This window comes from Myotis davidii, unplaced genomic scaffold (genome assembly GCF_000327345.1).
Source record: "Myotis davidii unplaced genomic scaffold, ASM32734v1 scaffold710, whole genome shotgun sequence".
NCBI lineage: Eukaryota > Metazoa > Chordata > Mammalia > Chiroptera > Vespertilionidae > Myotis > Myotis davidii.
In genome coordinates, this window is record NW_006284328.1 from 1,133,771 (window position 1) to 1,160,681 (window position 26,911).

Consider the following 26,911-nt stretch of genomic DNA (forward strand, 5'->3'; position numbering starts at 1 on the left):
TCTTCTGCTAATTAAAGGGCATCTTTCCCCTAGACCTCAAACCAAGGCTTAAGTTCATTTACCTTTTGAACTGCATTTTTCCAGGAGAAAAACAAAAATTTCTGTTGAGTGCTAGATCCTGTGAGATAATGAGGTCCCTCTTCCCCATTGGGCTTGAGGAATTAATAAATTAAAAGGGATTACCTTTTAATTAACGGATTAAAACGAATTACCTACGCCCGTGGTCGCAAAGTGCCGCTCTCGAGCAACATGCGGCTTTTTGGCCCCTTGAGTGTGGCTCTTCCTAAGCCTTAGGAGTACCCTAATTAAGTTAATAACAATGTACCTACCTATATAGTTTAAGTTTAAAAAATTTGGCTCTTAAAAGAAATTTCAATGTTGTACTGTTGATACTTGGCTCTGTTGACTAATGAGTTTGCCGACCCCTTACTACGCAAATATATGCAGTGGGCAAAAGCTAAGCCCTGTGATTGAAGATAAACTGTGCGAGTGCTGAAACGATAGGCCTGGGGGCAAAGCCGTTCTCTTTCAAAGCAAAGGATAAACAGTCTTCGGAAAGGCATCGGGCCCCTGCTCACCAGAATCTCTGCACAGAAGAAAGCAAAAGTAATGATAAGAACCTAAAGTAGGACCCTTATGGCAGCACAGCTTAGAGCTGAACAGGGGACACAGTGCCTGAGTTCACATCTTGGTCTGCCTCTCACGTAGGCAGTTTATTTAATCTTTTAGAACCGTGGCTTCCCCACCCATGTAGTGGGCTATGATGTAGGGCTGATCCTTAGGAAAAAACCTGAGTACACACCTAAGTTTGTCTTTCAGAGGCCCGCCCTGGACTGCAAGCTTCTCCAGGTGCATTTTTTCCCCAGTGTGTTTGGGGTAGCTATCTAATCAAATATTCTCATAAGTCCTGTTACTCCTCCCAGTGGTGTTTGAATTTGATAATGGAACTTTTTTTAAAAATTTTTTATTTAAATTCGTTATTGTTTAAAGTATTGCGTAAGTCTCCTTTTTCCCCCATTGACCTCTCCCCAGCTGCTCCCACCCCCCAGCACATGCCCTCACCCCCACTACTGTCTGTGTCGATTGGTTATGCTCATATGCATGCATACAGGTCCTTTGGTTGATCTCTTACCTCCCCTCCCCACATCCCCTGCCTTCTCTCTTAGGTTGGATGGACGATCTGTTCGATGCTTCCATGACTCTGGCTCTATTTTTGTTCATCAGTTTATGTTGTTCATTATATTCCACAAATGAGTGAGATTATGTGATACTGTGATACTTATCTTTCTCCGACTGGCTTATTTCGCTTAGTGTAATGTTCTCCAGGTTCATTCATGCTGTTGCAACTTTTTTTTTTAATTTTAATAATGGGACTTCCTAAGGGTGCAAACACTTCCTGATTCAAAGGGATGAGCCTATTGGCAAGTCAGGAACTGAGACATCTGGGGAGGGCAAATGAGATTCTTTAGGACTGAAGAGCTCCTTTGGGAGCCTCTAAATCAGTGGTTCTCAACCTTAGCTGCACATTAGAATCACCTGGGAATCTTTTTAAAATCCTGATTTCTTGACCTCATCCTCCGGAAATTCTGTTTCTTTGTTAGTAATGTTGTGGCCCCACCCCATAACAAAGAAACAGAATTTCCAGAGGTTGAGGCCCAGAAATCAGGATTTTAAAAAGATTCCCAGGTGATTCTAAAGTGCAGCCAAGATTGAGAACCACTGCTCTAAATCTACCCCTTCCCAGGTATCATGAGCCACACACACAAAAAAAAAAAACAAAACTGGCCTCAGCTGAGAGACCAGAGTGACCCTGGATAAGCCAGCCCATGAGTAATAAGCCTGCTCTGCACACAAAGCCTCGTTCATGGAGGGACCCAGGCCTGTGGGCTCCTGGCTCACCCCAGGGATGGTGGTTTCAGAGGCTGAGTGAGGCCTTGGGGAGCAATTTATAGCAGCAGCTTCCCCATCAGGGCCAGGGTCCCAAATCTACTCTCCTGCCCTCCCCCAATCTTGGGTTTTATTTTCCTCTGAGAACCATAGGAACCTAAACAAACCTATGTTTAAATCCCAGTCCTACTGCTCCTTTCGGGACAATCTGGAACAGCTCTAACCTCTAAGCTGGTTTCCTTACCTTCAAGTTGGGAAAAACAGCAGCTCCTACCTTAAAGGATTGTTCTCCCCTTTCCCCCTCCCCCTTCCCCTTCCCCCCATCCCTGCTCCGCAACGATAAGATAATGAATGTAAAAGCTATTTTTATGCACGGAGGGCTGTGGGAAAACCAATGGCTGTTGTCATCTGTAATCTCCCATATCTGACTCTCCGACTCCGGCAGGTGCCATCCAGATCCCAACAGTGTCTTTCAACCCCGGGGAGTTCAACACCACAGCCCTGGCTGAGTTTGGAGAATACATTCATAAAGGTCAGCCACACACTGTGGGAAAAGGGTGGGAGAGTTCGGACTGGGGACACCGTTCTTTCTATAACAAGGCGACCAGTGTTAGTCAATAAATCAGAAGGTGGGACTAGGAATTCCTTCTTTCGGTGCAAGTTTCCAGAACTATGCCCCATGCTTCACACACACACACACTCACTCCACCTACACAGGCCCTACTCCAGATTCATTTTTACACATTTCTGAGTTTCTAGGCAGTAAACAAACTTGAGCTATCATATCGGTCCTCTCTCCTCACCCCCACCACCCATGAGCTGGAGGATGGGTCAAGGGGGAAAGGGAGATTTGGAACTCCCTGCTCCCCATATGAAAAGCTCATGGAGAGTAGTAAGGCCACCTTCTTAAATCAAATAAAAAGCCACTCCTCCAGAGTTGTCAGGTGTGGGAGAAGCTGGCTTGGGGGCAGCAAGGAGGCCCCTCTCTACCTGGGACAGGTGGCTCTGGCATCAGTGCCCAGCAGCCAGGCTGAGGCCAGGCTGGAAGTCTTCAGTAAATAGGAGAAAGTACAGAAAAAAGTACAGAACTAAATGTACAGTGACAGTCAACAAGACAAGCTGGCTGACAAAATAAAAGCATATTCTACTTCCGGTTTTTGTTCCCAGGTACCCATGTTGGTATTTGTGGGCTCTTCCAACAAAGCCCAGTGGGAGAGCAAAGTTTTTCCTCCCGTGTGTCTCAGGCCACCTGTACTAAGACTTATCTGCGACCTGAATAATGACCCTGGGAACATTCACACGTGGACGCAGAAGTGTGGCCTTGTGCTGGACAGAGCAATCTTTTATATCCATGTAACACAAACAGTAGGAGTACTGTTTTTTAAAAGAAAATATCTCCGATTTATAGATAAGGGTCATGTTTGGTTCCAAGTAATTTGGAGACTGGGGCCTACTATATTCCAAATTTAACACATCCCTAGTTTGCAGAGCCCTATAACATGTACTTATGACAACATGTTATATAGGTCAGCCAGGCCACATCTTGAGCTATTGACTGTCATAATGGTGGAGTCTTTTTTTTTAGTATTTTTTTATTGATTTTTACAGAGAGGAAGGGAGAGGGATAGAGAGTTAGAAACATCGACGAGAGAGAAACACCGATCAGCTGCCTCCTGCACACTCCCCACTGGGGATGTGCCCGAAACCAAGGTACATGCCCTTGACTAGAATCGAACCTGGGACCCTTCAGTCCGCAGGCCGACGCTCTATCCACTAAGCCAAACCGGTTAGGGCTATGGTGGAGTCTTGATATCCATGCCACTACATAGAAATTGGCAATTGAAATATGGGAAAAACAAATTTCAGAGATTGTGTGGGCAAATCAGAAATCAGACTGGCTTTGTCCCAGAAGGCTTCCTAAAGAAGTCTAACTTTTTTTTTTTTTAAGGGCAGGGGCACCACATGGTGGGAGACCAGAGGAAACTTAAATCTGGCTTTCTCTCCCTGCTTTCCATCCCTTTGCTTCTAGTCTTTCCTACTGTGTTCAGAACCAGCTTTATCCAGCATGAAGTCGTGGGAGAATACAGCCACCTGTTCACTGTCCAAGGCTCGGACCCAAGCTTGCAGCCCTACATGCTGCTGGCTCACATTGATGTGGTGCCTGCCACTGACCAGGGCTGGGAAGTGCCCCCGTTCTCTGGGTTGGAACGTGATGGCTTCATCTATGGTCGAGGCACACTAGACAACAAGAACTCTGTGATGGTCTGAAATGCTATATTCCCTCTGCCTTGGGGCCCGAAAGATCAACCCAGGAATTGGGGGCGAGCGGGGTGGGGAAGTGCAATTTGAATTTGCTGTCTTTAAAGAGAACCTAGCCAATCCGAGTCACACCAGCCCTGGTGCAGGTAGCTGAATGACTCATGCCCTGGTACTCCCACTAGATAATAACCCTTTTCCTCCTCTGATATGCTTCTGTCCCCCAGGCAATCCTGCAGGCCTTGGAGCTCCTGCTGATCAGAAATTACATCCCCCGAAGATCTTTCTTCATTGCTCTGGGCCATGATGAGGAGGTAGAGCCTCTTCATCCTATCCCTATCTCTGGGACCCCTCTGGGCCGGGGGTGGGGGTGTCTTCACCCAGACCAGTTTGCTCCCCAGCTATAGGGTCTTCAGGATCTGGTGTGGTGGTTTGCCAACTTCTTTGAGTATCTGTGTGCCAGACCTATCTAAGGCCCTTGACCAAAAGGCAGATTCCCGGGCCCTGTGTCATAGATCTCAATTTGTTTTTAAAAGACTTTTTTTTTTTAGAATAGTTTTAGATTCATAGCAAAATTGAGAATATGGATTTCTTATATTCTACCCCCACACATTCACAGCCTCCCCCACTTATCACATCGCCATCCCCCACCAGGGCGGTACCTTTGTTACATTTGAACCTACATTGACACATAACAATCACCCAAAGCTCGTAGTTTACGTTACGCTTCACTCTTGGTGTTGTACATCCCATGGGTTTGGACAACTGTACAGTGACTTTGTGTCCATCATTATTGCATCCTACAGAGTATTTTCACTGCCCTTAAAACCCTCTGTGCCTGCTGTTCATCCCTCTCTCCCTCCTTTAACCCCTCGAAACCACTCATCTTTTTTTAATTTCTATTGTTGAGAGTATTACAGATGTCCTCTTTTTTCCCCCAGCGCCTCCCTCCACTCAGGTTCCGCCCTACTATAGGCCTTCACCACCCTGTCCATGGGCTATGCATACATGCATACAAGTTCTTTGGTTAATCTCTTCCAGTCCCCCCTTCCCTCATTCCCTCTGAGATTCATCAGTCTGTTCCATGTTTCCATGCCACTGCTTTTATTCGTCAGTTTAGTTTGTTCATTATATAGTGGGGCCTTGACTTACGAGTTTAATTCGTTCCGAGACCGAGCTCGTTAACTCAAATTACTCTGTCAACTCAATGCAAAAAAATCTGGCCGAGAGACAGCTGGTATCTCAAAAAACTCGTTAATCGGGACACTCATAAGTCAAGGCCCCACTGTATTCGATATATGAGTGAGATCATGTGATATTTGTCTTTCTCTGATTGGCTTCTGTCAATTGCATAATAATCTTCCAGGTCTCTCCATGCCGTCTCAAAGGGTAATAATATATCCCTTAACAGCTGCATAGTATTCCATTGTGTAAATGTACCACAGTCCTTTTATCCACTCATGAGCACTTGGGCTGTTTCCAGATCTTGTCTATTGTAAATGACGCAGTTATGAACATAGGGATCCATATATTCTTTCTGGTTCGTATTTCAGGAGTCTTAGGATATATTCCTAGAAGTGAGATCACCGTGTCAAATGGCAATTCCATTTTTAATTTTTTGAGGAAACTCTACACTGTTTTCCATCGTGGTTGTACCAGTCTGCATACCACTGATGTTTTTACTCTCTCCATCGTTTTGCCTTTTCCAGAATGTCAGATAGTTGGAATCATACGGTAGTTAGCCTTTTCAGATTGGCTTCTTTCACTTAATGCTATGCATATATCTGAATTTTTAGCTCACTCCCTGGTAATATCTGAGGCATGCAGGTGGTCTGTCAACTAAACCTTGAGAAACATTGGTGTGACGCAAAGAGAAATAACAGGGAGATCAATGAGTATGTTTGATTCCCAGTGATGCTGCTTACTTTGACCCTCGGCAAATTACTTTCTCTCTGGGTCCCAGTTTCTTTATTTGTGAAATGAGGGGTGTTTGGTCCTTCCAGCTCTGACATTCCAGGAATCTGTGAAGCTGTATTGTCTATACCCCTTTCCTCCAAGGAAGAGATGGGACAGGGAGGTGTTGGAGCCCCTAGCTAAGCTGATGGGTCTCCATTAGCTGTCCCTGGAGGTCTGGCTGAGAAAGATTGTGGCTCCGGGTTCAATATCTGCAGGTGTCAGGGGCACATGGGGCTCAGAAGATCTCAGCCCTCCTCCAGGCAAGGGGTGTCCAGCTCGCCTTCATTGTGGACGAGGGTAGCTTCATCTTGGATGGTTTCATTCCCAGCCTCAAGAAGCCCTTAGCCATGTGAGTAAAGCACCCCTCCCCTCCCCTCCCCCGGCAACTTTGGAAGGCATTCTCGCCCATCTGAGATGACCCCCACCTAGTAACTGTAAGCCATGCTGCAACAACTATAGTTTACTCCTCTTGCGTTCATTCCCCTGAGCTTTGACCGGTTCTGGGCTCCCCTTTCCCCTCCTCTTCTTAAAGTGTAGATTTCTTTAAGTAGCATGAAGCTGAGCCCCTAGCCCACCCGACCACTGCGCAGATCGGCCTGCAGGCCTATGGGATAATCCAGGTGAGAAGAAGATAGGAGGCCCCTCTCTGATCCTTTCCCTGCAGGGTTTCGGTCTCAGAGAAGGGTTCACTTGACCTCATGCTGGAAGTAAACATGACTCCGGGCCACTCCTCCGCTCCTCCGAAGGAGACTAGCATTGGCATCCTCGCAGCTGCTGTCAGCCGGTGAGCAACCCTGGCCCTGCTCCCTGGCCAGGCCCGGGGCGGAAGGCCTGGCGCTTTCCCACTCTGGGTTTAAGTGTCCTGCCCTGAAGTGGGGCTGAGAAGCCAGGGTGAGGGCTGCCAGGAGGACAGAGCCACCAGTACCCAGACAAGAGTGAGAGGTCAGAAGGAGACCTACCCATATGGCAAGCAAAGGCCAGCAAACAAAAGCGAGGTCAAGTCGCTGGGCTAGTCCAAGGCCCAGAGCAGGAGTTAGAAATACAAGCCGGCAATGACGTACGCTGTCTAAATTCCCCACCTGCCCTGAGAAGAGGACAGAGATAAATAAAGGCTGCTGGGTGTGGGCGAGGACAGGAGGCTCTGGACCAGTGTTTACCACTATCTGGGTGGGTGTGTTTTTAGCAAAGTGGAAAGAAGAACTATATTTATTTGTTTGTTTGTTTGTTTTTAAATATATTTTATTTATTTTTTACAGAGAGGAAAGGAGAGGGAGAGTCAGAAACATCGATGAGAGAGAAACACCGATCAGCTGCCTCCTGCACACTCCCTACTGGGGATGTACCTGCAACCAAGGTACATGCCCTTGACCGTAATGGAACCTGGGACCCTTGAGTCCACAGGCCAACACTCTATCCACTGAGCCAAACCGGTTAGGGCAAACTATATTTATTGAAGTAAACATTCAACTGACTATCTACCCTGCTCAGGCTTTGTGCCTGGTCGCGGGCATAACAGTCGTGGAAAAAACAGACAGTTTTTCCTCAGGTAACTCACAATTAGTGGAGGAGACTAACAATTGGGCTACTGTGTGGTGAGTGATATGGGGGTGGGGAGAGTGCCCTAACTCAGACTGGGCAGGAAAGACAGCTCCTGCTGGTGGAGAAAAGGTGGTTTTGCTTGTGTTTTGAGATCTTTGGATGGTTCATTGGTGGAGGTGAAAAGGAGGCCTCCTGGCCAGGCCCATTGAAACCTCCTGTCTCGCTCCTCCTCCTCTTCAGACGGTGGGTCTCTGCCTGGGTAGGGCAAGAACTCCTTTTCTCTTCCAGACTGGAGCAGACTCCATTGCCAAACATGTTTGGAAGTGGGCCCTTGAAGATGACGTTGCAGCAACTGGCTAATGAGGTGTGGGAAGAAGTCTCACGTGCTCCCGGGCAGCTGTGGAAGGGGAAGAAAGGGTGGCAGAGAAATCACCTTGAGAGTAATCAAAGGGCCTTACTGCGTACCAGTGCTCTGCCCATTCTCACTCACTCCCAGCCAGTGGCTGAGCCAAGACACAAGGATCTGGCTTGTTCCTTGAGGTTCTTGGTGCTTATCTGAGACCCTAAGACCTAACACACCCAGGCACCCGCTGGGAGCCGGTTCCCAGTCATCCTTGAGGCTACGGCTGAGGGCCCTCAGGCAGATCTAAAGCAGGGAGAGACCCAGGCCTCAGGTACAGCGACTCTGTTATGCTGACCCCTCTGAAATCTTGCTGACCTGGTTCTTTCTTTCAGTTTTCCTTCCCTGCCAGTGTCATCTTCAACAACCTGTGGCTATTTTGGCCCCTTGTAAGCAGGTAAACTTTTATCTTTCCTTCCCTCACACACCCCCGCCCCATACCTACCCACCACCCAGTCCCCTCTCCTTGGCTCGACTGGACCTAACTAATCATTGTTCTTCAGCCACCAAACACTATATGTAATTCATAGATAGGACATCCCCCCCTAGCCTTAAAGATCGCTTAAAGGTTCCGGAAAGTGGGTGGTCCTCCAACTCATTTTTCCCCCATTGGACAACATCTGACCTTAGTCCTTTTGCTTAGGTTAATGGAGAGAGAGGATATAACCAATGCGCTGGTCAGGACCACTACGGCAGTCACCATGTTCAATGCAGGGATCAAGGTAACATCATCTGGTTCCTCCCATACACCTTTTGCTCACTGCCCTCCCACCCCTCCATTCCTTGGCTTTATCCCCTGGCTCCTCCTTCCTCATCTGGTTACAGTTGGAATAATAGGAAGGCCCAGTGCTGAACTGCCTGTGTCCTCGGCTGGGTACACCTCAAGAGCAAGAGTTCTAGCTGAGGTCTACAAAGGCTCTGAAATCGCTGGCCAGATTTTGGATATTAGTAGTTTAGGGGGTGTCAATGTTCTTTGGGTTGTAAAAAACAAAACAAAAAATATTACCCTAGTGTGAAGAGGTTTTATTTGGGAGTGAATCCTTGTGACATATACTCATTCAACCTGTTATACTAGTATATTAACCTAGCATTTTTGGTCATGTAGACTAAAGGTTTCTAACCTATCTATTATCAAAGATCTTTCTTATTACTCTTCCTTCTATTTTGAAAGATCACCTAACAAATTTAATGAGTGATTAATGTATTTTTCCCCTAGTGTTACCCTGAGTTTAAAAGAGAAACTCATCTGCCATTTATAAAATCTATAACATTTGTGATATATATATTTAGCACTTAAAATATATACATTGTCATTCTCAAAATACACTAAATATTGGGTGGCCTTGGCAAACCAATTTTCTATGAGGTTTAATTTTATAGAAATAATTTTCAAGTGAGTAATACATTGGTACATTCTTGTTCTAAGAGCTACTTTTCAGCAAATTGGTATACTTCCAATTGGATTGGCCACTCAGGGCATCTCTGTTTAAAGCAATGGTTCTCAACCTGTGGGTCGAGACCCCTTTGGCAGTCGAACGACCTTTTCACAGGGGTTGCCTAAGACCATCCTACATATCAGATATTTACATTACGATTCATAACAGTAGCAACATTACAGTTATGAAGTAGCAATGAAAATAATTTTATGGTTGGGTCACAACATGAGGAACTGTATTTAAAGGGCCAGAAGGTCAAGAACCACTGGTTTAAAGGAAGCCCAGCCATGCTATTTAGCATGGGTATAGGCCTTTCTGAAATCATGAAGTAATAGACCTTTCTGAAATAATAGACCACTCCTATTAGTATAACACCAACACAACTTCCACTAGCACCGTTCACTTAGAATACGTACAATGTAGCCTTATGGAGCCCAGGTTGAGGAGAAGTGAATGGGACCTCAAAAATAATTCCTGGCACATGTCAGCCAGACCAGAACTATCTTCACCAGCAGCCTAGGGTGTCTACGAAATAATAGTACTGTGTCCTTGAATCTCAATGCTATCTTTATCTGTTCAGAATACGTTAACATTTGTTACTCCATTTGATCTTCCTAACAGCTGTGTGAATACTATCGCCCCCAATTGCCAGTTAAGAAACAGAGGTATAGGGGGTTGAGTGCAGGGGGGCTAAAAAGGGAGAAAATGGGAGACATCTGTAATACTGTCCAAAGGAAAGGGAAAGGAAGGGAAGGAAAAAGCAAAGGAAAGGAAAGGAAAAAGCAAAGGAAAAAGGAAAGGAAAGGAAAGGAAAGGAAGAGAGGTTGCACTTATTCAAATTCAGACGTCTAATTTGTAACAGCCCAGTTCCCCTGTCCCTAGTCTGGTGCTTTTTGCACATACCAATTAAAAGAAAGATATGCGTTTGGGGAATCTGTTTCCTCATGGCCTCTGAGGGGGGAAAATGCCTCCATAGCTTAACTCTGTTCTCCAGTTAGTCCTGGTTCTTCCTGGAGGCAGAGAACAGAGTCCAGTTTCACAATTGATGTGGGAAACCACCAGCAGCAGCAGCAGCATCCTGATCCCCTCGGGATCAGACCTGGCGTGATGGACCTGCGAGGCTCCGGGAGCCCTGCCCGGGGGATGCACTGACACTCACCCTTGCAGAAAGGTCCTAGGCACCCTGGGAAGGAGAGCAATCACAGAAGACTGCCAAAGGTGCCACCCAGGGCCAAAACAGAGCTGCCCGGGCATCACAGAGGAACTGTTTGTTCCGAGCAGTTCTCTTTGGTGCCCTCCAGGCCCAAGAAACACAAAGATCTGCCCTAAAGCAGACACACCTCTAGCTCTGAACACAGCCCCATGTCAAGGGCCCAGGGAAGACAAGGGGCTGACTAAAAAGATTAAGCCCCATGGACACAGACAGTAGTGCGGTGAAGGCCTGGGGAGGAAGGGGAGCAGGGTGGAAGGGGTCAATGGGGGGTGGGGGAGCAGGGGCACCTGTAATGCTTTCAACAATAAAGATAAATTATGAAAAAAAGTGAGCCCCAGATGTTTAAGTCAAATCAGCTCCCTCTGCCTCCTCCCGGTGGTAGTTGGCATTTCCTGGGCAGGGGTCGGGTGTGGGGATTTGAGATTGGCTCAGACCAGGCTGTGTATTTCTCCCTCTAGGTGAACGTCATCCCCCCAGTGGCCCAGGCTACAGTCAACTTCAGGATTCACCCTGCACAGACGGTCCAGGAGGTACGTACCCTATCTTCCTGACGACTGGCTTAGCTGCAACCCCAGGGCTGGCCCAGTCTCTCATTTGTTCAACCAACATTTTTCAAAGGCTCCCTTTGGACCAGGCACTTGGCTAGGATAGGAGATCTGTGGTTTGGGGGAAACTTGGAGTCTGGGGGTGGGCAATGAATACTAGTAAATAATAGTAGCAGACATAGTGGGCTTGCTCTGCAGGTGGTCCTGTCCTAAGTTATACACACACTCATTTAATCCCCACAACCACCCTCTGAGGTAGGAATTGTATTGTCCTCATTTCATGGGGAAACTGAGATGGGCAAGTAACATGCCCAAGATTCCCCGTCCAGCAGCCCAGTTCCAGACTCTGTGCTCTGTGCTTTAAGCTACCACACTACACTATGATTATAACAATTCGGGACAAACACATGAAAATAGGACCAACTCAGAGAAGGGAACTGCTGCTACCCTGTGAGGGTCAGGAACGTCTTTTCCAACCACTGGAAATCGGAGCTGGGACTTAAAGGACAAATAGGACTCTGCTAGAAGTACATTTAGAGTAAGGCTCAAGTCAAGGAAAGATGAAGGAGGATAAACGGGGGGGAAATGAGAGATGGAAATGGAGGCGCAGTTGGAGGTCAAGGCCTTGTATGTCGTGCTAATGAGTGTGGGCTCCAGTTGTGGACAGAAGGGAACTGTCAGTTCTGCCAACAGGGCAGCGATCTGCTCAGACTTGCTTAGGGAGTATGATGGCAGCAATGCAGAGGAAGTGCTGGAGCAGGAAGAGACAGGCAGCTGGTGACCTCTCAGGCAGAGGGCACGAAGGTCTGAACCGAGGCCACGGTCAGGCGGTGGAGAAGAGGGTGCCTGCAAGAGGTGTGAGAGAGAGAGGTGTTCGGGGAAAGAAAGCTGGGATGGCTCTAGCAGCGGTTCTCAACCTGTGGGTCGCGAGCCCTGAAAATACATCCTGCATATCAGATATTTACATGACGATTCATAACAGTAGCAGCATTACAGTGATGAAGTAACAACGAAAATAATTTTATGGTTGGGGCTCACCACAACATGAGGAACTGTATTAAAGGGGCGAGGCTTTAGGAAGGTTGAGAACCACTTAGTAAGGTTTTTTTCATCTGGGTAGTTAGTTGGCCAGGTGCTGATCCCTCCAACCAAAATTGGGAATTTGAGAAGAGCACCTTCACAGAGAAATGGAATGGTTCAGAAGGTTGAGAAGCTCGTAATATATTAATAGATAATTATAAATACCTCAGGCCTGAAGAGAGGATGAACTAGAGATACAGGCTGGAGTGCTGTTAGCAGAAGTGAAATCTCTGGCATCAATACAATCTCACAGGAAGGATATGTAGTTAGGAGAGAAGAGGGTTGATAACAGAGCCTTGCAATGGTCCGCTGCGAACATCAACTTCAAAACTCTAACAATGAGTGAGTAATGGCAGATTGTGATGAGTGCTGTGGCGAAGGGACCAGGTGCTATTAGAGAATATAACGAGGAACCAGGCCTTGTATGGGCACAGGCAGGGCTTCCCTGAGGAAGTGACATCTGAGCTGGAAGCTGAAGGGTCAGTAGAAATGACACCGAATATTTGACATCTAAGGGAAAATCCTGCTTATTTAAAATCAGGTGGAGCTCAAAAGAATTCAAAAAGTAAATCTGATCCTTCAAAAAATGATCAAAAGGGGCAACTGAACCACCATCGGGTAAATAACCCATCCCGAGTTAAGCAGAGTTAGGGGTGGGCAGAGTTTCCTGGGTGCCTGATGCAGTTCATCAAGGCGCAGCCACACTTAGACGTCTGTGGCCCTTTCTCCCTGAGTCCTTCCCCACGGAAAGTTTTGCTGTCACACAGGGTGGGAGGCACACCCCTCTTTGCGGAAGGGGTGTGGGTGGAGACAGGTTAACAACCTGCCCCTCCAGGGGAGTTGGGACTCATGTGAGCCCCGGGCGCTATTTCTTTTCATCAGGTGCCAACCTTTGTCCTCTCCCTGGGGGCTCATGGGGCCAGGAAATCACTGAATTCCCCTCATTGAGCTTCTTTCCACCAGTTTTTTTCCAACCCCATTCCCACTCCATGCCCTTTTCAAGGGCTGTTTCCACCAGCTGGGGCTTTCATCTCCCCAGGCTCTGCCGCCCTTCCCTCCTCTCTCGTCCCCTGCCACAGCGGCTTTCCTTCCCGGTCGATCTGATGAAAGCCCTGGAAGCCCTAGGCCCATCCTGCCCACCTGCCCAGTGAGGAATGGAAAGCCTCCATCATCCCCAAAACACACAGCACCCTTTGTCCTGGTCACTCCACTCCCTCATGCCCCAGTTCCATGTATCAGGGACACTCGCTCCCTGCTGGTCTGGGGGCCATGGGTACAGAGCCCTGGGCTGGTCCTGCAGAAGCACAAACAGCTCCCAGAGTCCTCTTCCTCCAACTTTACTGGTCTTTCCCACGTTGTGGGTGTAGATAGGTCTCCACGGTCTTCAGAAATACAATAGGCCACCAGGTAGAAAGGAAGATTTGTTCTGGATGAGCCTCAAGGGATAGAAATAAGACCATTGGAAGATGCTTCAGGGAGCCCACCCTTGAAGGAGAGTTTGGGAATATGGGTCCTGGGATGGTAATGAGCTCCTGAGAGGCCGGATGTCCACTCATCTAGAGGGCAATGCAGAAGATTCCTTCCTTCTTTTTTTTCCTTCCTTCCTTCCTTCCCTCCTCCCTCCCCCGGGTGTTTTTGAGTGGCGGCTATGAGTTAGACATTCATATGAGCCCTTGGGAAAGTGGTGACAAGATTCCCACCCCAGAGGTGCATAGGGTCCAGCGGGGAAGACAGCAACCAGCAAGGAATCAGTGAACACAGTGGTTTTTTAAAGAGCTAAGCATCACCAAGGAAATTGTAGGATGATGTGTCACAAAGTGATTTTGGGGTGGGAGAGGAGCCCTGAGCAGCTTTACAGTGGTCAGCTCCCTCTGAGGGGGCATTTACGCTGAGACTGAGATCCTTACGCACAGGCCTGGGGAACAGATTCAGGCAGCAAGAGCACTGCCTCTAATCTCCGCAGAGGTGACATTCTGCTGGTGTTCAGGATGTACCTAGTCCTGTATGCTATCCTGTGAAGTATGTGCAGTACTGTGCCGCGCCAGCACGGCCAAGGGTGAACCTGAGTGGGGGGCGGTGAAGGATTAGAAAAGACAGACGAGAGAATAAAGCTGAGGCTGAGTGGGATGCTACCCTGTCTGATGGAGAGACAGTGCCACGGACCACAAGCCGTGTCTTTATTTTATAGCCAGATTCCACCAGGCAAAGTAAGGGTGTGGTCAAGATGTTTACAACGTTCTCCTACTCAATTACATGCACCTGAACTCTATCAAGCCCACATCACTCAGGCACGTGGGGCCACGTGTTTGGACCATAGGTTCAAGCTTACAGCTACAGCTGTTGGCTATAATTGTGCTGGGAGGGCTCTGCCTTCCAAGCTGGGACTTGCACGTGGCCATGAGAGGACTGTGCCCTCTCATTAGTTCGAGGCTTGAACCTGTCCAAACACTGCAGCTGCTCTCCACACAATACAAAAAAAAGAAAGAAAATGGATTTGGCTTACAGGAAATCATATCTCAGTTCATTATAAGAAAGACATTCATAGCTGAGTTGCTCAAAGGTAGAATGAAATAGAACACGTGATGGTGAGCTCTCTGCCACTGGAAGTGCTCAAGCCCAGGCTGGATGACAACCCATCGGGGATGTTATAATGAGCAGCCTTACCACAGGACGGAAGCTGGACTCACCAGATTTTGAGTCTTCATTGTCCTTTGCTTTCAACTAATTTACCATCCCCTTGAGAGGAAAATGTATGTACACGTAAAACAGAGAACAACATACTATTGTAGGAATGTGCTGTAAGGGCTAGAGGAGCTTAGAGAAATGAGAGCCTAATGTGCTCTAAGGTAACTTGGGGGTCCCTTTGACCACGGACGAGCCCCTCCTCCCAGTCCCATCCTGTGCCTCTGATTATTGCCCAGGACAGTCCCTCTAGTCCAGTGGTTCTCAACCTTGGCTGCACATGAGAATCCCCTGGGAGTCTTTTTAAAATCCTGATTTCTGGGCCTCACCCTCCGGAAATTCTGTTTCTTTGTTATGGGGTGGGGCCACAACATGAGTAACAAAGAAAGAGAATTTCCGGAGGATGAGGCCCAGAAATCAGGATTTTAAAAAGATTCCCAGGTGATTCTTATGTGCAGTCAGAGTTGAGAACCACTGCTCTAGTCTAAACAGGCAACTAGCAGCTAATCCCTACTGAGCCTTTACTATGTGCCAGGCACTGGCCTAAGCACATTACAAACATTCACTTCAGTAATGGACACAGCCACTTACCAGGTGGGTGCTACTATTACCCACATGTTAACAGATGAGCAAGCTGAAGCACAGAGAAGTGAGGGGGCTTTCCCAACGTAATACGGCAATAAGTGACCGTCTGAGGCACAAAGTTTGGTGTCATCTTCGGTTTTTGTACATACCCCTTCCCACATGCAGACTGCTTCTTGCCTTTTCTCCATCAGTTTCATATCCTTCCTTCAAATTCTCGCGCAGTATTCATACCTTTAGGGAAATCATTTTAAACTAGAGGCCCGGTGCACAAATTTGTGCACAGGTGGGGTCCAGCTGGGCTCCAATTGGGGCCCATCAGGCTGGCCAGGGGGAAGGGATTCAGGCAGTTGGCTGGCTGGCCCCACCCCACCCCCTGGTCGAACTCCTCCCAGTTGAGGGGATAATTTGCATATTAGCCTTTTATTATATAGGATCAGCCCCGCCCTTCTTGCTAGCTCTACTCCTCCCCACTGCAATCTGGTGTACTGTGGAAGCAATTAAATGTCTTTTTCACTAGGTTTAGACACCCAACCCAGTGGTACTGACTGCCTAATCCTGGATAAGCTACTTAATGAGACAACTCCCAGTATTATTTTTATTGGTCCACATCTTTTAAATTTCAGGTGTCCAACACTTCTTGCATGCCTTTAATGTTCTTAGTACTGGAAGTATAGAAATGAGGTAGGCACAGGACTTGCCTTGAGTCAGGAGTGAGATGAGCCCCAGCCTAGCAGCTAGTGAGAAGCCTAAACCCTGGTGGCCTCTCACTGGGGGGTACAATCTGGGTGCCCTCTTCAATTTCTGGGAGCAGGGATCTAAGTAATTTGGGTCAGGGGAGACAGCAGGCACAGTCCCAACCCATCTCAAAGGGAATGACTTCAGGAAACTCCCAGTGCATCAAGAATATGCCAAGACTATATATTTTTGTATTATTGTATTTGGAATATAAGCGTAGAGTGAAAATAATCCCTGAATCAACCCTTCCTCCCGCCCACAATCCAAAAGTGGAGATATTGGTTTGGTTCAAATGGTGGCTTTTAAGCCCGAAGTAGGAACCCTCATTTCCTTTCCAGACTCAGGTCCTAGCATGCTTCTAAGAAACACTGACCTGAAAGGGGTACTCTTGAGATAATGCCCCCATTTAGGTGATCCCCCGACTATGGGACACTCCTCTGTCTAGGACAGAGGCAGCTCTAAAGCACCTGCCGGTCCAATAGGTTGAGACTAGTGGTGGAGCTTTCCCTGTGTGGAGGGGTGGGTTTGGAAGCCACCCTAAGCCAGCCTCCTGGTCCAGTCCCACATGGCTCCATGTGACCTAATCCTCAGGGTCTGGTCTACATCCTGCCAGAACCTTTCCTGGATTCATCTCTAGTCATTTCAGACTGAATTTTTCTAGGAGCTTCCTCGGGTTCCTTCCTGAGGAAAGGAGGCAAAGAGAAAACTTTACCACCAGTCCCCCAACTCCTGACTTTTTGTCTGTGTTGAACTCATCTTCCTGGTCCCAGTGCCGTTGGTTACAAACAGGAAGCAGGGATGCCCAGAGAGGGGAAAGCAAAGTGTGATCTGTTCATCACCACTATCCCAGGTTGAAGTGAGGTCATCACATCTATTACCCTCGAGATGGTTGAGATTCGCATTCTGCTGACTCTACCATCTTACTCAGCCCATGACTCACCACCCAAGGAAAAGACCCATCATTTCCTGATTTTCCAATTCCCTTCCTGCCTCCTGGCTATGAGGCAAGTCTCTCGAACATGTAGCGTAAATTGACTTATGCTGTAGATGGCTTTCCAGGAAGACCCAGCTCTTCTATTTCCTGTAGCCAATTGGCTGAACGTAGGTCCCAGTGCTGAAAGGAGCCTCCTTTGTAACTCCAGAGCTCTGCCTTGCTCAAGAAAAATCAGGGCTGTTTAAATTCCTATAGTAGTTGGTTAGCAGATTAGTAAGAAATCAAACTCCCTTTGTGTCTTCCCTGAAGGTCCTTAAACTGACCAAGGATATTGTGATGGATGACCGGGTCCAGTTCCATGTATTGGAAAGCGTTGAGCCCCTGCCTGTCAGTCCCTTTGATGACCAGGCCTTGGGCTACCAGCTGATCCGCCAGACCATACAGTCCGTCTTCCCGGAAATCAACATTGTTGTTCCAGGTAATGACTTCATCAGCTGTGGCTGGAGGGAGGTGGGGGCTGGAACTGTTTTCTATCCAATGTCCACTCCCCCACCCCCACCCCAGCTGTTGAGCCTAAAAACAGCTGGCTACTTCCCCTCCTGTTGGGTCTCCACCCCCTTCCCTGGAGTGGAAGTGAGAAAGCAAACAGGAAAGGAGCAGAAACAATAAATTAGGTCAGGTCAAGCCTGGGTTCTTGGCTAACCTAGACCAGAGTGAATGGAGGAGAGGATCGGCCCAGAGTCCTCATCCCCTGGAAGAGACATGGAGGCAGCCAAGTTTCCCCTAGTCTGGTTCTGATCCATTCTAGGATACAGCTCAGCAGCAAAGCCCAACAACACCTCCCAGCCTACACCATTGGCAATTACACCCTTCTCTCCCAGCAGCAGTACCTCTGTGTACCTTCACTGTGTAGACAGTGGCTCTTAAATTTAAGAGTGGAAGAGGACCCCCCTAGGGAACTTACTAAAATGAAGATTACCTGGACCTATACCTGAGGATTTGGGTTAACCAACTCTGGAGAGGAACCTGGAATCTGCCTTTTAAGCAGATACCCCAGGGGATTCTAACAGCAGCTAATGGCTGACCACAGTTTGAGAATCTCTGGTCTGTGGTGTGAAGAGGAAATGCTCTAATGTTAAGAACTGGGTCCGGTTTCTCTATCTAGGCTTAATCATGGATCCCCTCAAACATTGTCTAAGCTCATACTTAGGACATGAGCCTTTAAAGAGCTTACTGTGAAATTCTACATCCACAAACTCGGGCATGAAAAAAAAAAGCAACCTTGTTTTTTTAATCAACGTAAATCTGACGGTAAGCCCGAATCCTCAAGGTATTCAACCTCAGACGTTAATGGGGCCTCCCAGGACCCCACCATTCCCACCTTGAATCAGGCCCTCAAGGTTTTATGTAGCAACACAGCATTGGAGTCCCTTGGCCAATGGTCATTGGTCCTTGTGGTTACCTCTGAGATATCCATTGTCCTGGCCACAAGGTCACTTCAGGTTGGAGATTTCCTCTGGTTCATTCCCTGGCCTGTGTGGAGAGTAGGACCTTTGACTCTAGATCTGAAGATACCAAGCAGCCATCCCCTCTGAGGTCTGCCACCTCCTCGGACTCCTGCCCAGAGCAGGGCCTGGGTCCCCCTATCCAGGGACCCTGGTCCTCACCATTGCATCGTTTCCTCCCTTGGCCATCAAAGGCTCTCTACTGGGGCAGCTGCCATAATCCCAGTGACGAAGTTAGGTTTTTGCAGAAAAAAAAAAGAAAAAAGAGATAGGCAGCAATCAACTGGCAGAAATCCCCAAAGCAAGTAAGTGTGAAGGGGCTAGTTACCCATCTGCAACCAAGAGTGACAAATAGAACAAAAGACAAGTTACCATTTCATTTCACTCCATCACACTATCAGGACAAGTCCCAGCCCCAGCTGGGGAAGTGGGTGAGCGGCTTCAGGAACGTGGGGCACTGGAGAATTCCTGGGACTTTCCAAACCTCTCAGAAGACAGAGGATGAGAATAACAGGCAGTGATGTTCCACTTTAAGAAGATGGCATTTGATAGCAGTAACACTCCAGAGGGTGTTTCTCTTTGATCTAGGATGATACAGATGAAAGGAGAGGCAATAAAGAAGTGCTAGTTTGATTTCTGGATACCTACAGGGGTGGGCAAAAGTAGGTTTACAATTGTGAGTACACTAAACACAGAGTTTATTCTTTCATTATAAAGTTAATAAATATATTCTTGTATTATATATTTTTCCACACAAACAACTAAAAACTTACTTTTTCTCACCCCTGTAGATGTCTAAACATACCTAGGTATGGGTATGAAATAAAGGTATTGGCCTCCATGGTCATCATGGAGAGAGGACACAGCTTTGGATCATTGAAGGGATATCTCACTAATGCCCGAGGGAGGATCTTCCATGTTTCTGGCTGAAATGGTGTTTCAGTGAGATATTCATAGCTGCAGGCTACCAGGAGGGCCCAGGTTTTGCTCTGCAGTGAGCTAGGGGTCCTAATTTTTTCAGCCAGCCCACCACCAACCTCTTCCTTGGCTTGGTTACTCACATAAAACCCACTTCCTCTTGATCTTCCCTTTCTAGGTACTTGCATTGCTCAAACAGACAGCCGACACTATACAAACCTCACCACTGGCATCTATCGGTTCAACCCCGTCTACCTGCAGCCTCAGGACTTCCGTAGGTGAGTGAGTAGACCAAGTTTGATACAACTGACCTGTCCCTTCCCCCACTGCTTTCTCCTGAAAGTCCACAGAATGGGAGAAGGCCAGGGCCTGCACAAACTAAAATGGAGACACTGTAGAACCCAACTGGCCAGCTTTCCTCACTGCCCCTCTTGCCACTCCCCAGGATGTGTGGGAATTGGTCACTATTTTTCAGGGACGGAGATATGAAAAAGATGATTGGATGCCCTGGCTAGTTTGGCTCAGTAGATGGAGCGTTGGCCTGCGGCCTAAAGGGTCCCAGGTTCGATTCCGATCAAGGGCATGTACCTTGGTTGCGGGCACATCCCCAATTGGGGGTGTGTAGGAGGCAGCTGATTGATGTTTCTCTCTCATTGATGTTTCTAACTATCTATCCCTCTCCTTTCCTCTCTATAAAAATAATAATAAAATATATTTTTTAAAAAAAAGAAAAAGATGATTGGAGATGATTAGCTAATCCCAGCTAATCCTCCCTTTCCGAGAGTGCTTTCCCTCTGAACCTCATTTTCTCCTCCAAAAGGGGGAGACTGCAGAGTTCTTGATTACCACTCAGTGAAATGCAGACACACGTGAGGTCAAAGATGGGCACCATAAGAACCTAAGACAGGATCACCCATTTTAACTGCTCTGTGTCAATTACTGTTCTGTGGGTTCTTTGGCAAATTCTACCCCTGGGGTGTGGGAGGATGATCTCCATGTATTTCTCTGCTCCTGGTCATAGCCGGACCCGATTTCCACACAGTTAGTCAGTTGCCAACAGAATGAAAATATTTGAATATGAGCTTAAGAACAGCTCTCATGGATTTGGGGGGGGGGGGTTGGTTTGTTTTTAATGAAGGGGCAAGTCGTTATTCTTTATTTCCCTTCATCTTTGAAGTTACATGTGAGGTTTGTTTGTGCGTTGTGTTGTTTTGTGTTGTGGAGAGGCAGGTTTCGGGCATGAGGTCTGAGAGTGACATTCCTAGGTAAAGAACCCCGTAAGTACTCTAGACAGTTGCCCTCCAGAACCTCTTGTGCCCCTAGTAATGTGGGGGTGGGGATGGGAGTAGTGCTGGCTTCAAGAAAAATCTAGCTGGGGGCCCTGGCCTGAGAGAAAGAGAATGAGAAAGATCATTTCTCTTCAGAGGAGAAATTATCGAGTCCAGAGCCGGAGATGATTTCGAATTCCCCAGGGTTTATTAGTTACCCCCACTGTGTTTTGCCGTGGGCTCCTAGGAAACCTCACTTCCCACAAATGGCCTCTCCCACTGGCCCACTTCCTACCCCAGAGGGTCAAACGCCACTGGTTTCAAGAGTATGGGGTGGGGAGCGCTCCCCAATAATACTTGTCCTTCAGCTACGGGCTCTCTCTTCCCCCCGCAGCATACATGGAATCAACGAGAGAATCTCAGTCCAAGCCTACGAGAGCCAGGTGAAATTCATCTTTGAGTTTATCCAGAACGCTGACACAGAACAGAGGCCAGTGTCTCACCTGCACGAATTGTGAGGTCCCGGAGCAGCTGGATCGGGGGTGCCTGACCCTAGGCCAGGACTAACCCAAAGGAGAAAGCCAATGTTGATGAAACTTTGGGTCAAAACCACATTGTAGCCCTGGCCAGGTAGCCCGTTGGTTAGAGCATCACCCCTGATACTCAAGACTGCGGGTTCAATCCCTGGTCAGGACACATACAGGAAACAACCAAGAAATGCATAAATAAGTCGAACAACAAATCAATGTTTCTCTCTCTCTCTCCCCCACCCCCCGCCACTTCCTCCCTTTCTCTAAAATTAATCAATAAAAAATAACTAAAATAAGCACACACACACACACACACACACACATTGTAATACATCCCCACCTGCCTTGCTCCCAAGAACAAGGTCAGGGGACAGTCAGCAGGGATGTAGCTTCTCCCTTCCTCTTGCCGTCTCCATCCCTCAACTGACCAGCACTTCCTGGCTTTTTGTCCCTGTCTGAGGAGGTATCTGGCTTGTCTGTCATATGCTGGTTACTTAACAGCTCCACACTCCTGGCCTGACTTACCAAATGCAGATGTGAAAAGGCTTACCCAGGTTTTACCTGCTGAGAGGGTTTAATTTAGGGCATTCTTGCCAGGCTGCCTTCTCCGTGGCTTATCTGTTTCTTCATACTGTAACTTCCTTTTCCTTTCCTTACCACACCCCCGGGCCCTTCTTGGATTATTTCACTGGCTCTTTGTCCTCTCCGGCCCCTGCATCTCTCCCTTTACCCTCCAATTTATTCTACATCTGGAGCAGAACTTAGTCAAATTGTGATGCCACCATAATCACCACAACCGCTGGTCAAATCAAGTGTTCTGGGCAGCATCAACGGAGGCAGGGGGCTTCGGAGGAGCCCCAAACCGCCTGGTTCTGGAGCCTGGGGAAGAAAGTCTCTGTTCTTGGGTTTCTGCCAAGGGCTGCCCAGGCTCTGCTCCCTCCCCTGCCCTTTCCTGCCACCTGCTGCTGCTGCCCTACCTCAGGAAGCAGGCGAGTGTGGAAACATTTCCCTGGCACATCCTATGGGCTGAGCTGCTCAGGAAGGGCACTCATGGTCCAGCCTCTCAGAGAAGTCCGGGCCCAGCAGGGCCCTGGCCCCGGCATCAGGTCCTGGCTCCGACTTTTCGGGGGAAGTGGAGGGCAGGGGGCAGGGGAGGCTGGCTTGTGGGGGCATGAGGAGGTGCAAGCTGCCTCCCATTAGGGGACGGCAAAGCTGTCTTCTGGAATCCAACCCTGAGCACGTTTGAATCTGCTCAGTAGCTGCCGGGTGGGGGCCTTGGCCGGGGCGGGGAGGTGGCGCATTTCTTGCCTCAAAGCTGGGAGCTGCGCTGTGCAGATCACACAGGGGCTGAGGTCGCAGAGCGAGACACAAAGGGAGCTGGGACTTGGGAGACCACCCCCCCTTTCCTTACCAGACAAGGACATTCCTGGGGTTTGACAGCAGTGGGCTCCTTTTTCCTCCTCACAACCCTGGATCCTCCTCCAGCCCCCATTCCTCACCTCCCTCCTGTGGATGCAGCTGTTTCTTGCAGCTTAAGCTTAATGGGAAGTGGTAAAAACAGGGCTGGGATTATTGGAGCTTCTCTGCTACTCGCCCTGATATTCACATTCCTTCCCTCACCCTCCCTTTTTCTGGCCAATTCCGTACTTATTCAGCCTTTGTTAGTGGGTGAGCTGAAGAACAAAAATAATCCTTCCCAGTTGTCCGGAGCTGTACAGAGAGCTTTCACAGACCTTATCTCATCGGAGCCCCACAAACGCCCCGGAAGAAGGTACCATTACCCCCTCATAGGGAGGAGGAGTTGGTTCTCAGAGAGGTTACCTACCTGGCTGGGGGCTACACCTCTAACCCACGTCACCGGTCCCCAAACTCACCGTGACTCTGTGATCCTAAGTTACTGATGGAGCCTACTTCCCCTCCACGACCTTGTTTAACCCTGACAACAACTCCAATGTGGTATTACTCCTCCTTCACAGGGGAGGCACCGGAGACTCAGAGGTTAAGTATTTGTCCAAGGTCATGCAGGTGTTAGGGGCGGAGTCTATCTGAATCCAGCTGGCGGTGCTAATAGCCCCGAAAAGGAAACTGAGAAGTCCGCTGCCCAAGATCACACCGTTCTTAGAGGCAGCCCCAGAATTCAAATGCAGGTCCGAAATCCCCAAGCCCTGTTTATTTTTTTCCAATTGCTCCACTGTCTGCCCCAAGAACCTGTGGTGTGTGGCTCATTCATTCGGGTCCAGGGCGTTCTCAAGGACAAAAGCTGTCCTGCTGTTGGATTTAATTCTTCGCTCAAGCTGTCTGTGTTCCCCTGGCTGACCTCTCCCTATTCACACCTCTCCCTCTGTCTGCCACCATTTCCTGCCACCCCCTCCCCAGCTTCTGGGTTCAGCTCCTCTCCCTTCTCTGAGTTTGGGGACAGCCAGGTCTCTAATAATCCATGGGATGACTTGGAAAAGAATGACCAGGGGACCCTGTACCCATCTGGTCTCACCCCTCTCGTCCAGCTTCAGAAAGGGTAGTCTTCTGAGCTCCTGGGGTGGGAAGGAAGGCCCTGGAGAGAAAACTGCTCCAATCCTGGGAGCACACAGGCATTGCTGCCCTGTGGACCCTGATGGCTTTTCTGAAGAGAGTGGCTGAAAGTGCTGGTTGGGCTGGGACAACATGAGCCCTAAGACTCTGAGCATGATGGGGCAAGGAACCTGGTTCTTTCATGTGCCCCTGCCCCCATTCATCTACTGCTCCCCAAATCCACCTTGGGTAGCTCTAGCAGATAATCACAGGTACATCAAGGACTTAGCTCACACTTATACTTACTTCCTAAGGTTGGAAGGAAGACAAAATATTCATAAGCAAAGAAAATGAGAAAGGAAAGGAGTAAAGTTTGGCTGAGTAAAGTTAATTTTGAACCTGGGTTGCTAGAAACTTGGCCATTCTAGATACAGTATTATTTTCTTCCAGAGTAGATAATAGAGACAGAGTCCCTACTGAAGAGCTGAACACTTCATCAATTTTTTTGAAAATTGAAATCTAATAAATATTTCATAAAACTATTCACAATTTTACTGTTCAATGTCCATGTAGTTGTGAATAAAGAGGATAAGTATGTTTCATGTATGTTACATCTAGACCCACAAATATAAAAAGATAAGAATAATATAAATTATTTAACACTACAAATGTCCCTCAGCTACCATGTACAATGTGCAAATACTATACTAATTCTTGAGTATCTCCAGAAATGGGAACTCAAAGGAGAGCAAGAAATGGGATGCCCAGCACTCCTGGGAAATACGCGTCATGCAGGAATCTATTGCAGTCATGGTGTCTGGGAGGAAGGATTTGACAAGTCCATTTTCTTTTCTCTTAGCTAAGCACTCTGACAACTCAGTTCCTCCCTCCACTGCAAAACCAGGTCTGTCTCCAAGTTCCCACTGACTCAACCCACAAAACTTCAGAGTGTTTAGATGTAATTTTTTTTCTTCTGAAAACATAGGGCAAGGTATATGGAGAAGTGTTTCTCTGCGGTAGTCTCAGGAGTATGTGTTTAGAGTGACCAGTTGTTCTGAGCCAGCACTGAGTGCTGAATCCCAGTGACAGAAACACCCCTGAGTTTTTAATAGGTTTCGTTTTTTGTGATATATGGTACTTTCTAAAGCACGAAGCCCAGGGCAGGGGATTCTCTTGCCCAGGTCTAAGAGAGAAGATCTTATCTTATATACCCCACTAGAGGCCGGATGCATGAAATTCGTGCAAGGGGCTTGGCCCTCACAGCCCCTGCTTCGTCCAGAAGGTCACCGGGAAGGTCATCCAGAGGACATCCAGAAGGTCGTTCAGCTGTTGGTCTAATTAGCATCTTACGCTTTTATTATTATAAATGGTGCCTGGTCCAGGAAGTCAGGAAGGCCTCAGAGATGTACACCTGAAACTAATATAATATTGGAGGTCAACTGTAATTGAAAAATAAATTTTAAAATAAAATTTAAAAATAATCAATACCTGCCAAATACAAGGCAGATAAAAATTACAATAAAAAATATAGTAGAAAGAACACAAACTTTGAGTTTACACAGAATTGAGTAAAATACCAATCCCAGCAGATATTTCATTTACCAAATGGAGAGTATAATGACTTGAGTAGATGATAAGAAGGGTTAACATTTTATGTAATGCCTAATACAAAGAAGGTTTTTAATAAATGACTATTATTGTTACTATGATTATTAAAATATAGAAGTTGAATATTTTCTCTGTATCTAACTTTTCCTTTAAAAGAACCTAAGTTCTTTCCTCTTACAAAGTTATGCCAAAATTAGCTGCCAGTTACATAATTCAAAACTGAGTCTTAAGTCCTATTCTATGTAGAAACACTAGTACATATGAATTGCTACTTTAATAGATTTCCCAAATATGATTTTTGTTATGCAGATTGTTTAGGATTCATTGTGTCTGTTTTACCACATCCTATCACGTTTAAAAAATATATTTTTTTAATGCTTTCACAGAGGAAGGGAGAGGGAGAGAGAGATAGAAACATCAATGATGAGAGAATCATTGATTGGCTGCCTCCTGCATGCTCCACACTGGGGATCAAGCCCACAACCCGGTCATGTGCCCTGACTGGGAATTGAACCGCAACCTCCTGGTTCATAGATCAACACTCAACCACTGAGCCATCGGCCGGGCTCCTATCACTTCTTTATTACACGTTCTGTGATACAGCTTCCCTGTAGGGTGTCTTGACATGATTCTGCCTATTGTTCTCTTGGCACCAATATATTATATACACATTTTTTAAATAAATAATTTTTTAAATAAATAAATAATTTTTTTAAAGATTGAATAAAGCAAAGAGTTGGGGGAGGGAAGCTGCCAGATGAAGGGACTAGAATGTGCAGAGACAATGAGGCAAATGAGAGTGTGATATCTTCAGGAAACTAGAAGGAGACCTATTTGGGCCTTGTAAGTCGGGACTTGGTCTTAAGGACAATGGGAAAGAGAATAGTGAAGAGGTTGTTATTTCCTTCTTTCCTTCCATCTTTCTGCCTCATTCTTCCTTCTTTCTAACACTCATACAGTGATTACTATATGCCAGGCACTGTTCTAAATGATATATATAATTCACACAATAAACTCATTTAATTCTAATAATTACCCTACAAAGTAGGCTGTTGCAATGTAACAGTTGAAAAATCAAGTCAGTGGACTGAAGAAAGGTTGGTGGATTAAAACATTATTTAGGTTAGTCATGGGGGAAATACAAATCAAAACTATAAAATACCATCCACTAGGTTGGCCATGATTTTTTTAAAAAGGACAATGACAAGTGTTGGAATGTAAAATAGAGCAGTTGCAGCAAAAATAGTTTTTCCCCTCAAAAAGCTGAACATAGAATTATATCACCTGGCAATTCACAGTATATTCTCAAAAGAATTGAAAACAGGT

The 26,911-nt window shown here is 47.2% G+C and overlaps 1 protein-coding gene across 1 annotated transcript in view; it reads left to right on the plus strand.

Annotated features, from left to right (window-relative positions):
* Positions 1-21,627, plus strand: part of PM20D1 (peptidase M20 domain containing 1) — a 22,765-nt gene extending 1,138 nt beyond the window's left edge. Inside the window, exons 2-13 of the mRNA XM_006754397.2 lie at positions 2,333-2,419; positions 3,917-4,149; positions 4,371-4,457; positions 6,315-6,448; positions 6,764-6,883; positions 7,927-8,002; positions 8,374-8,435; positions 8,682-8,760; positions 11,146-11,217; positions 17,558-17,726; positions 19,850-19,949; positions 21,334-21,627. Coding sequence (XP_006754460.1) covers positions 2,333-2,419; positions 3,917-4,149; positions 4,371-4,457; positions 6,315-6,448; positions 6,764-6,883; positions 7,927-8,002; positions 8,374-8,435; positions 8,682-8,760; positions 11,146-11,217; positions 17,558-17,726; positions 19,850-19,949; positions 21,334-21,457 — 1,343 coding nt within the window. The 3' untranslated portion in view covers positions 21,458-21,627. The remainder of the gene's footprint in view (positions 1-2,332; positions 2,420-3,916; positions 4,150-4,370; positions 4,458-6,314; positions 6,449-6,763; positions 6,884-7,926; positions 8,003-8,373; positions 8,436-8,681; positions 8,761-11,145; positions 11,218-17,557; positions 17,727-19,849; positions 19,950-21,333) is intronic.
* The last annotated feature ends 5,284 nt before the right edge of the window (positions 21,628-26,911 follow it).